This window comes from Arctopsyche grandis, chromosome 8 (genome assembly GCF_051622035.1).
Source record: "Arctopsyche grandis isolate Sample6627 chromosome 8, ASM5162203v2, whole genome shotgun sequence".
Lineage (NCBI taxonomy): Eukaryota > Metazoa > Arthropoda > Insecta > Trichoptera > Hydropsychidae > Arctopsyche > Arctopsyche grandis.
The window spans coordinates 30,881,352-30,898,250 of NC_135362.1; the positions used below are offsets into that span (position 1 = coordinate 30,881,352).

Here is a 16,899-nt window from a genome sequence, read left to right on the forward strand (position 1 = left end):
AGTGAGATATCATTTCACACCTTTAACCAGGTGAAAATTGTCGGAACTGACTGCGTAGTACGATCCTTCGTTCATTGTGTATGAAAATTAACAAAGAATGCATTGTTATAATGAAATTATAGTTGAAATAAATTAAAGTTGATTTCATTTAATTTTTTATTTGAATGCAACCTCTTTTACTCAAAAAAATGCATGTAAAAATATTCGTATATGAGAAACAAATCATATTTCGGAAGAAACTAGATGAAACATGTAAATGAAATATAAATTGAAACTGGTTCCAGCTGGAAATGGTTATCGAATTTGTATTGCATTGTCCGTATTTACAAATTATGTTAATTTGCGTTCACGAATTGTCTCGAAGATGTTCAAATACGACTTTGATTTGAATCATTCATACATCAGTAATACAATTTAGCCAAAAAGGATCGTAGATGAAATTATCGTCATTGGAGTGATATACGCAAACTAGCAGGTGCAAATTCAATTGACAGATAGTAACCTTCAAATACTATAAAAACAATGGTTTTCCCGCAATGAAAAGCGCCGTTCTCATAACAAATATTCTTAAGTAAAATTTTTTTATAAAATATGAGACATCTATTGAAATATTGTAAAATATTTTTAGTAAATAGTTAAGAAATGGATATAGCAGTTTTTAAAGATTTTTATTTAATTAGTAAGTTTCTCAGTCGAGCTAAAATAATTTATCGCTAGATGACTCTATCAAATCCAAAATTAAAGTTATACATTCAATAGGAAATTTAGCATTTAACAAATTTGGTTTATTAACATCACTGAATAATGAATTAATTTCAATATTTCATTCATAGGTGTCGATCACTGCACTAATGAATTCATCTTTGTCTATTTAATGATCAACAAATAACTCTTCAATATTCCCACAATTAAAATTTTCAAAACTTTCTTTAACCTTTGAAGGACGGAGTGTCGAGATCGAACGAGTGTCCCTAACCGGGGTCGAGTAAAACCCCAGTATTCTTTAATCAAAATACAGCTTTTCTCAATACAAATGGGTTCAATATACATATATATTATTAATCATTTTATACATCTACATAAAAAAGTTTTAAAAGTTTAGCATGTTTTTGACTATTTTTGTATTAAAAAATAACGACAATCATCAACATGCAAACGCACATAGGTAAGGCCAACAGGCAACTGCATGACTCAACAGCCACGCGCCAAAAGCGACGAAAACAATAAGCTTACAAAAATACAGCTGTCTCTTTCTCTCGCATTGATTCATCGATCAACAAGAATATGCAAGCGAGCAGTTAAAAACATGACTTATGGCTACCGCCTTTAAATCATACTTTGGAACGTAGAAATGTATAAATGTATTTTTTTACGATGTACCCCTTTTCTAAAGCATACAAAATCTATGAAAATCAATTTCTTGTAGTTCATTCTAGGAATACGAGAAATATAGGGTGTATAGCTTTGAAAACCACATAGTTATTACGACAAACGTAAAAATTGGGGCACTTGCATACCCCACTTCGGTGAGGGAGGGTTAAATGTGTTTATTAAATTTATTGCCATGTGATTTATTTATTTGTTTCTTGGCGGAAAACAATTTTAAAAATTTTGGATACATTTATGTATATGTATGTGAAATGCGTAGGTGCTATGCGACACTGTGACAACGAGCTATATCGAAATTAAGCTGAATAAAGTCAAAGAAGAGGAAAAATATACAAAAAATAATAAAAAACGAGTTTTATCGATGCTAACAGAACATCCCCTCACCACGAAGCGTTGCTCAGTATACCTATATAAGACCAGAGATGTGCTTGATTCTAAACAAAAGTCTGAAAGCTGCTAACTAGTGTACATATTGGTAACAGCCACGTCTAAAATTCACCAAAGCTAAGGTATTCATTCACCTCAACTTCCTTAAATAATGATTAGGATTGTTTTATCTTCAATTTTTTTATTATTCTTTAACTTCATAGAAAAAAGAGCCATAAAATATAAAATTAAATAAAATATACAAAATAGTCGAATAAAAAATTAGTGGGTATATTTTGTTTTTATTTTATGTGTATTAAAAAAATAGTCTATTATAATAGTCAATAATACACATCTTTCTTCAGTACATAAAAATTTTATAAAAACCAAAAAAAAAAATGAAAATCATCCAGTAGCTTTAAAATTAAATATAATTTGTTGCCAGTTAGAAGGCAAAATAAAAGTTAAATAATATTTCACTTTCATGTAAATAAATACAAATGATTATTATTAAAATTTTATACTATTAAATCAAAATAAAACAAAAAAAGTTAAAATTTATCTTCTGATATTTATTTCATGGAAGTAATATGGCAACAATACTGATATCCATTTCTTGAATTGGTATTTATTTGAAATTGAAATATAAAATTTTATTTAATCCAATTTTAATGAACTAAAATTTTTTGTATATTTTTACAATTGTATATGCATTTATTCTATTTATTTTAAATACTACTTCTGATTTCCTTTGAATATATTTAAATAATTAACCTATGAAGGACGGAGAGTCGAGATCAAACTAGTGTCCCTAACCGGGGTCGAGTAAGACCCCAGTATTTTTTAATCAAAATACAGCTTTTCTCAATACAAATGGGTTCAATATATATATCTTATTAATCATTTTATACATCAACATAAAAAAGTTTTAGTCCTATAGCATGTTTTTGACTATTTTTGTATTAAAAAATAACGACAAGTATCGACATGCAAACGCGCATAGGTAAGGCCAACAGGCGAATGCATGACTCAATAGCCACGCGCCAAAAGCGACGAAAACAATAAGCTTACAAAAATACAGCTGTCTCTTTCTCTCGCATTGATTCATCGATCAACAAGAATATGCAAGCGAACAGTCAAAAACATGACTTATCGCTACCGCCTTTAAATCATACTTTGGAACATAGAAATGTATAAATGTATTTTTTTACGATGTACCCCTTTTCCAAATCATACAAAATCTATTAAAATAAATTTATTGTAGGAATACAAGATAGGGTGTATAGCTTTGAGAAATATGTAATCCCAATCGTCAATATAAAAATAATGGTAATAAAAAGTAATAATGAATAAAATTGAATAATTAAAAGCCATTTCTAATATTCTGTTGGCATTTATGTGCTATTACTTATTTGTTGTTACTAAATTGTGACTACGTTTGTTTAAAAATTTATTATATATAATATTTATTTTTGGTCACTCAATTACATGTATGTACATATGTACATATATATGTATATGCAGTTGAAAAATCCCAGATATCTACAAATTTAGCACCACTAACTATCGTCAACAAATGATTAGTATTACTGTGAAAATTGTGATCAAGTTCAATCTACATATCACTACATACTTACTTAACATTGAGATTTTGACATTGAATCAGATGAAGCTGGCTATCTTCGCAGTATTGATGATGGTGGCAGTGGCATGGACCATCCCTTTAGCTGACCCTGAGGCCAAAGGACCTGAAAAACCCAAGGATCTGGAACCTTCTCAGCCCGGAGAAGACCTGAAAACAGATTCTACATTTGGATTCGGATACTACCGTCCTTATTCATACGGCGGATGGGGTTATAGACCGTGAGTGTTCTTTTGAATATATTTTTTTGAATTTATTAATAGCAGTGAGGTCTATTATGAATGATACATTTTTACTTCCAGAGTTTACCGAAGCTGGGGTGGATACGGAGGTGGATATGGCTATGGAGGATGGGGTGATTATGATGATTGGGGCAATCGGTACTACTATTGGTGATGATATGAAAATTTAATATACAAGAATATTTATTTTTAGGAAAAATGTTTCAATGTAATTTTTTATAACAGACAAAAGTTTCGAATCCAAAATAAAATATTAGTATATATATTTTTAAAATTGCTTTATATTTTTATGTGTTCCTATCACGCAAATGTCCGATACACATTCCTCGTTCCATTAGTAACTAATATATAAGTATTATTGATCACTTTTACGCATCACAAATTTTGTAATATGTATTCTGCATTTAATTTTTTAATAGTATTCATTTTAACTCCGACTCTGACTCCAACTCTCACTCTAACTTGAACTCAAACTTCGACTCCGATCTTGAAAATATTACGTGATTTAGTTTTTATATGTACATACATATGTACGTGTTTCTATAGGTTCTCGGAAATATTACTGTATTATTTCAGAGAAAATTCTAAGAAATTTTATGTAAACAAACCTTACAACGAAGAACTTACCCGTACAATTCCTGTTCGCTTCAAATATCGTCATCATAATATAACTAGTTTTATGCCCGTTGAAATTTCAACGGGTGCTTTCGGATTGATACATGATTTAAAATAAAGTGACAATATGAATAGTAATAATTAATCGGAATCAGAACTGAAACAGAAATCGGGAATCGGTAATGCCGATTAAATTATGCAATAAAAAATAATAATACTATTATAAAACTCGAAGTCAACATCAAAATCGAAATCGGAATCGGAATTAGATAATATGAAAAGTACGTACTTTAACATCGCGTGACGTAAGCAAAAATGTATGTTTAATTTACAAAACAAACCCCTTGAATATTATAAATGACATATATATTAAATTTAGAACGCTTCCTTTGTCGGCCGTCGTGTTATACTGGTTTAAAGCCCAGTCAAGCAACCGGACGGCCCGGGTTTGACCCTGCGATCTGGAATTAATTTTATTAATTAATTAATTTTTACTTCGTTCATTCACATGTTCCACACTTCCACATTTTTTCGACCTCTTAAGGTCGAAAAAAATAGTGGAAGAAAAATCGAACAAGAATAAACGCCACTTCCTGTTGATGGATGCTTACCAAATTTTATACATAACTTGGTATTACGCTTATACTTCTAGATATGAAATTCAAGTTCAATAAATCAAAAGGTTTTTGAGAAAAACATAAAAAAAACCTCGATTCTCTAGAGTAAAAGTACTTCCGGTTTAGGAAAAAATATTTAAAAAATATTGGGGTATATTATTTATAATTAATATTACATATAAAATAATTTCAATTTGATTTGATTAACGGTTTGGGAGATTATTGAATTCAAAAGTTTAAAAAAAGAAGACACCTATAAGGGGAGGTACCATTTTCGGTCAACTTAAAAATTTGAAAGAAAAAATGTCATATCGATAAGAATTTTAGTGACCGATACTAAGTTTCAGTTCGTTAGGACGAGCGATGTTCAAGAAAACCCAAAAAATCCACTGACACACAGACACACGGACACACACACATTTTTTCTAGATCATGAAAACGTGATCAGTGATCGATTCTGATTTCGAATCACTCAAAATCTCGAGTTTGAATTTTCGCATAATCACAAATCTTCATCTATTGTTACTACGTACATATATAAAGTAAAAATATTATGTGTTTTTTCCTGGATCAGCTTTGAAAAAATACCAGAATGGCTAGATATTGAAAAAAACAGTTGAATATTGAAATACGAAAAATATAACAAATGACACATATTTGTTCAATTAAAAAGTATATCAAAAAGAGAATTACATTATCTCCAAATAAGAGTGGAAAAATACATTAATAAATTTTCGGAAATAAAAATGGAATTTACCGAAAAAATAAAGATTTATATCGCATGTGCGAGTATATTTTTTCCATAGTAGGGCATAATGGTATCGTGGAGAGAATATTCTCGTTAATGGAGATTCAATGGACAAATGAGAGAAATAGATTTTCTATAGATGCAATTGAAAGTATTCTACAGACTACAGTGCATTGAAAACTATGTTTTTATTTTGGATTTTGGCGCTTTTCTTTAGATTATGAGCAACTATTGTAATTCGAAATAAAATCAACTAGAAGATAATAAACTTGTTTTATATGTATACTAGTAGCCTGTGTGCACATAATTGTGCACTCGGTAAAATATTTCAATTCAGATCAACGGAATTAATAATTTAAAATTTAATTCATTATTTTGAAAAAAAATCTTTTGTTTTTGTCGGCCAATCATATGAACGAAGTGGTATGCCGCGTCTCTTTCCACGATATAAGATTCCAAAGGGAGAAAGAGAGACGGAGCATGGTGTTAAAAGCGAGTTCATTCATTATATTCGGCTAGCGTTAGGACACACACACAGAATATCGTCTTTATATATATACATAATAAGGAGGATATGTAATAATAATACAAAGAAACTTATAAAAAATACATATATTTTATATTTGGTTTAAGACTTTTTGTCTTGTTATAAAAAAATTACATATAATACATCAGAACACATTTTTTTTCAATATTATGCATATTAAATTGTCATGTTTGTTTTATTTTTCTTTTCGTAATCACCAATAGTAGTGACGACCATGGCCACCCCATCCTCCATAGCCATATCCACCATATCCGCCATATCCGCCATAGCCACCATAACCCCCTCCATATCCACCCCAGCTTCTGTAAACTCTGAAAATAAAAATATATCATTCATAATATACCTCACTGCTATTAATAAATTCAAACAAATACATTCAATAGAGCACTCACGGTCTATAACCCCAGCCCCCGTATGAATAAGGACGGTAGTATCCGAATCCAAACGTAGAATCTGTTTTCAGGTCTTCTTCGGGCTGAGAAGGTTCCAGATCCTGGGGTTCTTCAGGTCCTTTGGCCCCAGGGTCAGCTACGGGGATGGCCCATGCCATTGCCACCATCATCAATACTGCGAAGATAGCCAGCTTCATCTGATTCAATGTCAAAATTTCAATGTTAAGTATGTAATTAGTGATGGATTGAACTTGACCACAATTTTCGCAGTAATACTAATCATTTGTTGACGATAGTTAACGGTGCTAAATTTGTAGATATTTGGAATTTTTCAACTGCATATACATATGTACATACACAGTGGCGGACTGGCCATATAAGCGAACATGCCCAATGGCATGTGGGCCCCACTATCTGTTGGAAAATATGGGCCCTCAGTAAAATTAAATAACTTTTTAACTATTTCACGTATGTAAAAATTTATAGGATATTGCACTTTGGGACCTAAAGTTTGGGTATTTCAACAAAACAAATTTCTTACGATATACACAAACAACTAATACATGCTTTAACAGACCAAGGATCGGCTAACTTTTTTTATTAGGCTCGAAATGTAAGAATGTATATACCAATACTTATGTAACAACTACGTACTGAAATAAAAATGGGAATAAACAAATTTCCGCGAATAATATAAACTGAATTGCTTGAAACAATTTTGATAGAACGATTCATCATCAACCTTCGATTTAAATTTACTTCATACTTTAAAAGTAACATTTGATTATACTTCGACGATATAGTAAGATTTAAATACACAATTTTAAACAGTTTCCGAATATAAAATCTATTCCTAATCTATGTAGACACATCCATGTATAAAAAAATATACGATAGGGGCCCCCTTCCCAAAATCCAGATTTTCGATTAACATTAATTGAAAATATTATGCATTGTTTTCAGGGACGTAATTTGGGGGGGGGGGGCATAGGGGGGCACGCGCCCCCCTAAATTAAGGAATAGTGTGATTTTAGAAAATATTATGAATTTAATGATTAATGATATACTACGAATCTATGAATGCTACGTTTATTTCTTATGTATGTTGCTTTTGGGTAAACTAATAAAATAATTGCTGCTATGTGCTTTGAAAAAAAAAGATTTTATTATTTCGAAACAAGTATTTTTTGGTTTTTAAGTGGTATGCCTCTGGTAAAACTCTTAGAAATTGTTCATCCTATGGAGTGAATCGTTAGAAAGGGGGGGGGGGAGGACAATTTTTTTAACCCTGGGTGGGGCCCCCTTTGACTCCTGGCATGCACTAATTTCAGTCCCAGTCCGCCACTGTACATACATATAAGTGAGTGACCAAAAATGAACATATAAATTTTATAGTAAATTTTGAAATAAATACGTTTTTCTGAAAACGCAGTCACAATTTAATAACGACAATGACGTTGGGTGAGTAGTGACGAATTGAACTTGACTATAATATAATCATCACAGCTATACTAATCGTTTGTTTACTTTAGCTAACAGTGCTAAATGTTCATATACGTATGATGTATGTATACATACATATATACACATATATGTAGAAGTAAATAAGAAAATCTGTATCAATTTTTTTTTATAAATTTTGCACAGTTTTGAAAACGTACTATTTTTTTTTATTAATCTTCAATCATAAGTTAACAAAATATAAACAATGAATGTCAACAAATACACATACATATGTACATATATGTGTGTACTAAATATTTATCTAATTCTGACTCTCATTATAATTTCGAAAGAGACTGTAATGTAAGTTTTGGTTCGTAGAATCCGTGACGTTATCGAAAAAAAATATTTTCTATGCATGATATGATATCGATTCCGTTTTAGATTTCAGTTCCGGATCCAGATTCCTTTTTCAGTTCCGATTCAAGATTCCTGTTTCAGTTCCGGTTTAGGATTCATGTTTCAGTTCCAGATTCAAATATTATACATTTAATAAAAAAACAATCGTTTACTATAAGATTAGCCATGTTTAAGCGGTTTATATTACAAATACCGAGCGAAGCCGGATAAAACCACAAGTATTATATATTAATTAAATTCCAATTTAATACTTGTTGGAAAAATAAATAATAGAACTGTTGCAAGTACTGAGTGAAATATAAAAACATATCTTTTAATATATGTAGTTTGTGTGACGATTTTAATATTATTGATAAGTGTCCAAAAAAATCACAATTTAACTTTCAATTGACTGTAAATTGTATTCTATTATATGTATATTATTTTTACAGATTGTTGAAAGACTCGAATATAATATTAATTATAGTGATAATCTAATGGTTCGGTGATTATTGGTCACAAAGCGCTCGCCCAAAAGTCACTAAAATCTCTATAACGGAACATCTGGCAGCCGAAAAGTCCATCATACTAACGAGAAATCGAGTGCCAAATATTCTGTATTCGCGATTTTCATGACAAAAATTGGATTTTGGATGATCGCAATGTGACTAATAATCCAATTACCAATCTAATATGTATGTAAATTCGAAAGAGATTCTAATCACTATGAGACACTGAAAAAGTTGAAATAAATACCTTTGCTTTGGTGAGTTAGAGGTGTGTCTGTTGTGAGTGCACTGGTTAGCAGCCTCCAGATCTTTGTTTGGATTCAAGTCCATCTCTGGTCTTATATACACCTGAGCGTCGCGTCAGGGTGGGGGGGTGTTCTTCTAGCATCGGTTAACTCGTTTCTTTTTACACATTTTTCCTGCTCCTTTATTCAATTTTTACCTTGATTTAAATTTAGCGAGTGGTACAAGCTACGCACTACACCTACCGTAACATAAAGATGCGTAAATAAAATATATTAAATTTAAATCAATTTATTAATAGAGTACTGATTACAAAAACAGTGGGAAATCGAACCAATCAATACGTTAATAATTTTATCGAATTGATAGTCTGAATTGATATTTTGATTTTTATTATTTCTAAATTATGTTCACAATACATCTAATATATCTATTTAAATAGCTACTGATCTACTGATCATTTTCTATTTTACAATTTTAATTTAATTGTAGTATTATAAATCATAGTATTATATTAATTTAATGTTAATGTACAGCATAATAGGAAAAAGAGCTCAAAAACCTATTTACAATTTCTGAATTGATATAAAAAAATACGTTTATAATGTTATCAAATTGAATGGCCGCGAGTTTGACAGTCTGAATTGATTTTTGATTTTTAAATGCTTTTTATTATTACGAAATTATGTTCACAATACATCTGATATATATTTTAATAGCTACTGATCTACTGATCATTTTCTATTTTACAATTTTAATTTAATTGTGTTAGTAATCATAGTATTATATTATTCTAATTTTAATGTACAGTATAATAGGAAAAAGAGCTCAAAAACCTATTTACAATTTCTGAATTGATATAAAAAGCTAAAATAAGTCTAATATTAGTTCACAATTGTGTTTTTTTTTTAAATAAACAATTGAAAATACGTTCAATTAAAACACGTATACGAATTATTTTTTCATGAAATCTGAATATTTTTTTCAATTCTTAAATTAGTAAAGGACTATTTTTTTACATACATAGGTCATTTACAGATACAGAATTATTTTTATGAAAAAGATCGATCTTGATATGGAATCATATACCGCCTTATAATGAGCATGATTTATAGTTTTCAATATATGTTTGTGTGTAGGGATTGCAATACCGAAAGTACCGAAACCGGTGGTATCGGTATTTGACCGAAAATAATCCTTTGGTAATAGTGGTATTAAAAAATAAATACCGATAGTATCGATTTTTTTCAAATTCGTACATTTTATTTGCCGAAAACGATATATTTATTTGTCGAAAACGACCGATGCGTATATATGGATTTTTCTTACGCAATATTGAGTGAGTTGTTATTTTATAAATTGCTTTCGATCTCTCTATATTTTATAACGCCATACATTTGCAAAATTGTTTTAATTCTTGCTGTTTTCAGATACATATCGTTAAATACAATGTTCGGCAACATTTTCGGTATCGCGGCCTCCTCACAGTGTGTCGCAAGTTCGCAAGCCTTTTCAATTTTAATTTAAATAAGAAAATATTTACCAAAAAGTGCTAATTTTTTTAAATAGTTATATATGACGGGCTGAAAACCAGACTGGTACAAGTGACATTTTTAAAAAAAGCTGGTTGAAGTGCTAAAATAATAGCATTTCATATATGCTATGTTTTAGCACTTAAACCAGATTTTTTTTAAAATGTCACTTGTACCAGTCTGGTTTTCAGCCCGTCATATTATACATTGAAAATGTAATAATATATATTATTTGGTATATTTTCAGTACGATATATACATATACATACAATGATACACGACAGGGACTATTTTTTTAATTAATGTTTGGAAAAAATATATAATTTGTCTTTCAACAACAACTCATTGCATCTCCAGTGAGAGATTATTGGGTATCTGAGCTTATGTCGGAATTGCAAAAAAAACTAAAACCACTAAAAATAACACTAGTTTCTACAAAACATTATAATCTTTTATAACTGGGACGTACCTACTTGACAGTTTTGTACCCGAATATCCTATAATATTTGAATTTTTGGGTTTTGGCGTATATTTCAACAAACATGCAAGCAGTGCTCGGCATATCTGAAGCAATGTTTTTTAAAAAAAATAGCGAATGTTTTTAAAAATTAACGGTATCGTTCTTTTTTATAACGATAATACCGGTATTTTAGCAATCCCTATTTGTGTGTATGATTTGCCACAAATCAAACACCTTTCGATCATATATATAAATCAGAATACTAATCTACATACATACATACTTATGAGTTCGGTTTTGGACATGAGAGTTTCATTTGAAATTTTCGCAGATTTTTTTAAATTAATCGAATTTGATATTCAACTGAATTTGATCTACAATGACACGTGTTAACTTTTATTTTTTGCAGAATTTCTTCAGATACGTAATTTATGTACATATAAATAATAATAATTGAAGTTATTCAGTTCAATTCTTTATTTATTTAATGGTATTAGCTAAGGTGACAACAAAATTTTTTGAGATCCTGTGTGCGTGTGTCATCATTGTACAGTCAATGTACAATGACCATCTCTCTGTGACCTTTACTCGAGGAAATAACTAAGAAAATATTTATTCTGATCGATCTGCAGCGTCATGATAAGACAAGTTATCGCTTGAACGACGAGGGAAATCCGATAAGCCCTCCCAAATGTCTTGGTTATAACCCTATCCTCCTTCCATCCTTTATTCTTTTTATACGCTTCCAATTGGTGTTTTCCTTCAATATTTATAAAAATGTATATATGTATAAATATTTGCTGTCTTTGATGAAAAACAATTGCTTTGTATGTATGTATGTGCATACAATAATTGCAGCTAACAGAAGCATGTATATATGTATTTGGATTAAAGCTTATTCATAAACTAGTGCCGTACCCGATGAAATATCATCTCATAGGTGTTGGCATATTAAGTTATTAAATAAAAAATAAATAAAAGATATGTGTCTGTCCTTTGTTCGATTCGCACGTGGACGAATTTTTTTCAAATACCTTTTAAATATAATTAATTTAATATTTATATTTAAATTGTAAAAACTACCTTCCTACATACATATAAAAATATAAAACACCATTAGAAAGGTTAATTAATTATTTAATTAAATAAATTTTCAATACATGGCGCTAAATGCTTAGAGACTTGCCTAAACAGTATACATACATATATTAACTAGTTGTTAACGTATTATGCTTTAAACAGAGTGGTAACGGGTTCATATCCTACTGGTTTCTGCTGGCCAGACCTTGGATTTGTGACTCCAGGTTGATCGTTTCCTATCAGAGTTTGCCAATTTATCTGATTTTTATTGAAACGGTTCCAAAAATTTGGCAACCTTATCCATTTTCTCGCAAAATCTCGAGTTTTCAGCTATCTGAAATTTTGCTGAATTGTTCAAAATGCTGCAAATTTACAAATTTGATCATAAATGTCTCTGTGGATATTAATCAAGATGTATTTATGTACTTTGTATATTACTAATAATATTTGTATCAAATGTACAATGTTTCTGGCTAGGAAGGCGCATTGGGGTTACCTGTTAGGCCTTCCTGGTATAAATTAAACGTAAAAAAATATATAGTTTTTTTCTTTCGGTCTTATATTTGTACATTTTGTTCATACATATGTACTATGTCGAATTGAAACGACTATTATAATAAGGCGAGCGTTATCGCAGATGCACAGACACACAGAATAGCGATATTATATATGTCACAGTGAAATTATATTTCAAGTGAAAATATATTTTCACTGACTTTTAAGTGAAATCATAACCAGTTAAATTTTCACGGTTGTTTTTATTCATTTAAGATTAGATTTGTAAGGGTTGGTATTATTTAAGGGTTAGGATAGGTTAGGTAAAGTAAGGGTTGGCACTATTCATTTAAGATTGGGTTGTTAGGGTTGAATTTATAGATACATATTTTCACTGCTTGAATTGGTGAAAATATATTTTCACTTGAAATATGCTTTCACTGAAACATATGTACATATTGTATATTATATATATGAGCATGCTAATAATTTAACACATAATCATGAATCGTCAATCTACTATTCATATTAAAAAATAAAAGTACAGGCTTATATTTTTATTTGATCGCCTTGTTAAAGAAGGTTCATTTAGGTTTGAATTTGGTAAATTAACACCTAAATGGTTTTTCCGAAAGTCAATATTTTTAATTTAGTATGTATGTACATACGTATTAATCTTTATTTTTATTTAGTGCAGAAATAATTAATAAGGGCAATATCATTATAATCTTTGGGTCAATTTTCAATATACATATGTAGAATCGATTCTATTGATAACTGGCTTACCTCGATAAAATAATCAAAAATTTTTGTTATTAATCCACAAGTGGAATTTTATTTAATTCTCACATAAAGATAATTATCATATATAATTAATAATATATTATCACTATTAATTTAATTCGGATTCGTGTAAATACGAGTAAATACTAGTACGAGATTTTAGCTCGCAATTTTACCGATTTAAAAATTAGCACACTTCCAATTAACCCTTTTAAACGAAAACAAAAAATAGTATAACCAGAACATTATTCCAATAAACATGTTTCAATTGAAAATACTCGATATAAAATAGTATTAATAGTGGGAAAAAATCTCAAGTGAAAATACGTACTTTTGACTTTTGATTTGAACTGTACGACTACTTAGAGAGATTTGAAAGCTGAAAAGTAATACAAATGAAAGATAAAATACCCGACTATAGATTCCAATATTCAGTTTGAACAGAAAATTCAGTTTGAACAGATTTTGAGACATCGACCGAACAACACCAAGATATAGAAAAATCGGGGGATCTAAAAAACACACACAATATCTCTGAATCTCGAGCCAATCACCATTTTTTATTACCAGATTCGTGTTCACTGGGCATAGATCTATAAGAAAAGTCATATATCGTCTCTGAACCAAAGAAAAAGTCGTCATTTGTCGAACAGTGTAATTATTTGTTCAATATATTCCTAAGATAGGATAGACTATAGTAGTAACTAACCACACCCAAAGGTAAAATCAGAACTTATAATGCGCATTAAAAAATAATTACCACGAAACAATAAGCAATATCAAGTTAATATGAGAAGACCATTCGTTGCGGAACAATCGAAACGCGCTTCCTTTTAAATAAATTACTAGATACGTACATTCTCGAAAAAAATATTTAAAAATGTACTTGCTTTAATTAGAAGTGGTCTCGTTTTATTACTTAATTAACTAAACTGAGTTGGGAGGCTAATATGATTTTTTATTCGGATCGAAAAAAAAGTTACGACTATTATGCGAGATATCTATGTAGCACGTTTTCCGGCATCATTCGGTTCGATCTGATAAATCGGCGATCATGAATAATGCATCAATGTGAAATTTGAAGTTTTTAACAAATATCGTTCAATGTCGTCTGAAGGATGCGTTAGTGAGTCCTCAGCCTTCTGTTCGAGTTCAAGGATGACGCACTTACAAGACGATAAATATCATTGAACTCTGTATGTACTTGTCTTAGTTAACCAAGCAAGGAGAAAACGATCTTGCAAACCAATTGAACCATATTTTAACACGTAATATTCCAATACAAATATATAATATGTAGCAATTAAACTACAGTAAAAATCCATACGGAAAACCGAACGAATTTCCTCGTTAGGATATCGTGATTTTCTATTATGACTCAAAATATTAAGGGATTGAATCAACCAATAATATAATATTAACATCAAATTAATGCTATATTATTTTTTTCCTGTTGGAAAGCTTTTATCATAATTCAAATTTCTATAAGGAAAATTCTGATTAATACTCAAATTAAGTGTAAAAAAATTTAAAACGTAGCCAAAGGAATGTAAAAAATCAATCAATCGTACAAGAATATTATAATGGTTGATTAACCCTCCCTCACCGAAGTGGGGTATGCAAGTGCCCCAATTTTTACGTTTTTCGTAATAACCGTGTGGTTTTCAAAGCTATACACCCTATATTTCTTGTATTCGTAGAATGAACTACAAGAAATATATTTTAATAGATTTTGTATGATTTAGAAAAGGGGTACATCGTAAAAAAATACATTTATACATTTCTACGTTCCAAAGTATGATTTAAAGGCGGTAGCGATAAGTCATGTTTTTGTCTGTTCGCTTGCATATTCATGTTGATCGATGAATCAATGCGAGAGAAAGAGACAGCTATATTTTCGTAAGCTATTGTTTCAATCATGCAGTCGCCTATGGGCCGGGCCGCACCGCTCAACTCGCGAACAACTTGGTTGAGGGCGACCAGACCAATGCATGTAGGTAGATGGGACATGCCGCACTCGTCAACTTGTTTGTCGCACACATTTCCATACATTTTTTCGTGTCGCGCAACAAGTGGGCCGACAAAGTTGCACGGTGCGGCCCGGCCCCATAGGCCTTACTTATGTGCGTTTGCGTGTTGATGGTTGCGTGTGCGTTTGCGTGTTGATGCATGGCTATTGAGTCATGCAGTCGCCTGTTGGCCTTACATATGTGCGTTTGCGTGTTGATGCTTGTCGTTATTTTTTAATACAAAAATAGTCAAAAACATGCTACATAACTAAAACTTTTTTATGTTGATGTATAAAATGATTAATAAAATATATATTGAACTCATTTGTATTGAGAAAAGCTGTATTTCGATTAAAAAATACTGGGGTCTTACTCGACCCCGGTTAAGGATACTCGTTCGATCTCAACGCTCCGTCCTGCAAAGGTTAATGTGTGTGAAATATCCTTTTTTTTATTTATTGATATATTTTATATTCCTTTAATACATACATTTAATGGCAGCTTAAAGGTGATACAGTTATAGATCATCGTTTTGAGATACAGGTATGTTTTGATTTCGGATTACGCTCGATTTTGAATAAAGTCAAGGACTATTCCCTATAATGTAACTATATATTATGAATTTTATAATACATATGCCACGAATATAATAAATTTAAAAACATTACCGCATATTTACAATTCAATGAGTAGGCTGCCAAATCTCCATAGCCTTGATATTTTGAAAACGGAATTTGAAATGAACAATAAATTCATATTTTCCATTAAATATAATCGTTTTGTATTAATTTTCTAGTTGACATTTGTTGTATAAAAAAGTGCGTCTTCACAATAGAATTTTAAATGGAATTTCGACTTTATTTTTGATTTTTAATTGCAAGCTGGTATCACAAAAAAAAGTTTAATATTTCAAGTTCATACGAGTCGAATGTAAATATGTATATAAATACATATGTAGTTGCTAAAAAACTGACATCGAAGTAGAGTCAAGTTCAAAATTAGGACCAATGAACGTAAGAGGAAAATCTTAATATATATTTTGGTACGTATGGGTTTATGATTTTTTTAATCATATATGTAATTGTTCAATAAAAAAAACTTTAATGCGTGTGAAAGTGTTATAAACAATACATTACGTACGCCTTAATTGAATTGAAGTACTAACATTAATTTGAATTTATTTCGGGACTGAAGCAAGTGTTACAATGTCACGGACACGGAAGTGATGTTTTTTTTTGGCTTTGATCAACTTTAGTTTTAAAGTGACCGTTCAAGCGAGAAATTCCAGACTAAAATCATTCAGAATCGATTCAGTAGGTTTTTCGGTAAAGTGCCTAAAGTAGTAATAATAGTCATAGTCATAAATTATAACAGTCAAACATTTCTGC

At 30.3% G+C, this 16,899-nt stretch overlaps 1 protein-coding gene and 1 long non-coding RNA gene across 2 annotated transcripts; one reads left to right on the forward strand and one right to left on the reverse strand.

The window, feature by feature from the left end:
* Window positions 1-1,825: 1,825 nt before the first annotated feature.
* On the forward strand, window positions 1,826-3,908 carry LOC143916030 (uncharacterized). Its single transcript, XR_013260939.1, has 3 exons — window positions 1,826-1,898; window positions 3,422-3,618; window positions 3,700-3,908. It is a non-coding gene; the product is annotated as an uncharacterized LOC143916030 (long non-coding RNA).
* Window positions 3,909-6,214: 2,306 nt separating this feature from the next.
* LOC143915737 (uncharacterized) lies at window positions 6,215-9,268 on the reverse strand. Its single transcript, XM_077436500.1, has 3 exons — window positions 9,157-9,268; window positions 6,559-6,755; window positions 6,215-6,477 (listed from the first exon to the last, which is right to left on the reverse strand). Exons 2-3 carry the CDS (start codon window positions 6,753-6,755, stop codon window positions 6,360-6,362), a joined length of 315 nt encoding a protein of 104 aa, XP_077292626.1. The 5' UTR covers window positions 9,157-9,268; the 3' UTR covers window positions 6,215-6,359.
* Window positions 9,269-16,899: the final 7,631 nt, after the last annotated feature.

Bases quoted from the DNA above. Each gene is read 5' to 3' on its own strand.
- LOC143915737 (XM_077436500.1), bottom strand. From the start codon at position 6,755: ATGAAGCTGGCTATCTTCGCAGTATTGATGATGGTGGCAATGGCATGG. The intron at 6,478-6,558 runs GTGAGTGCTCTA...TTTTATTTTCAG, and splicing joins GGGGGCTGGGGTTATAGACC to AGTTTACAGAAGCTGGGGTG.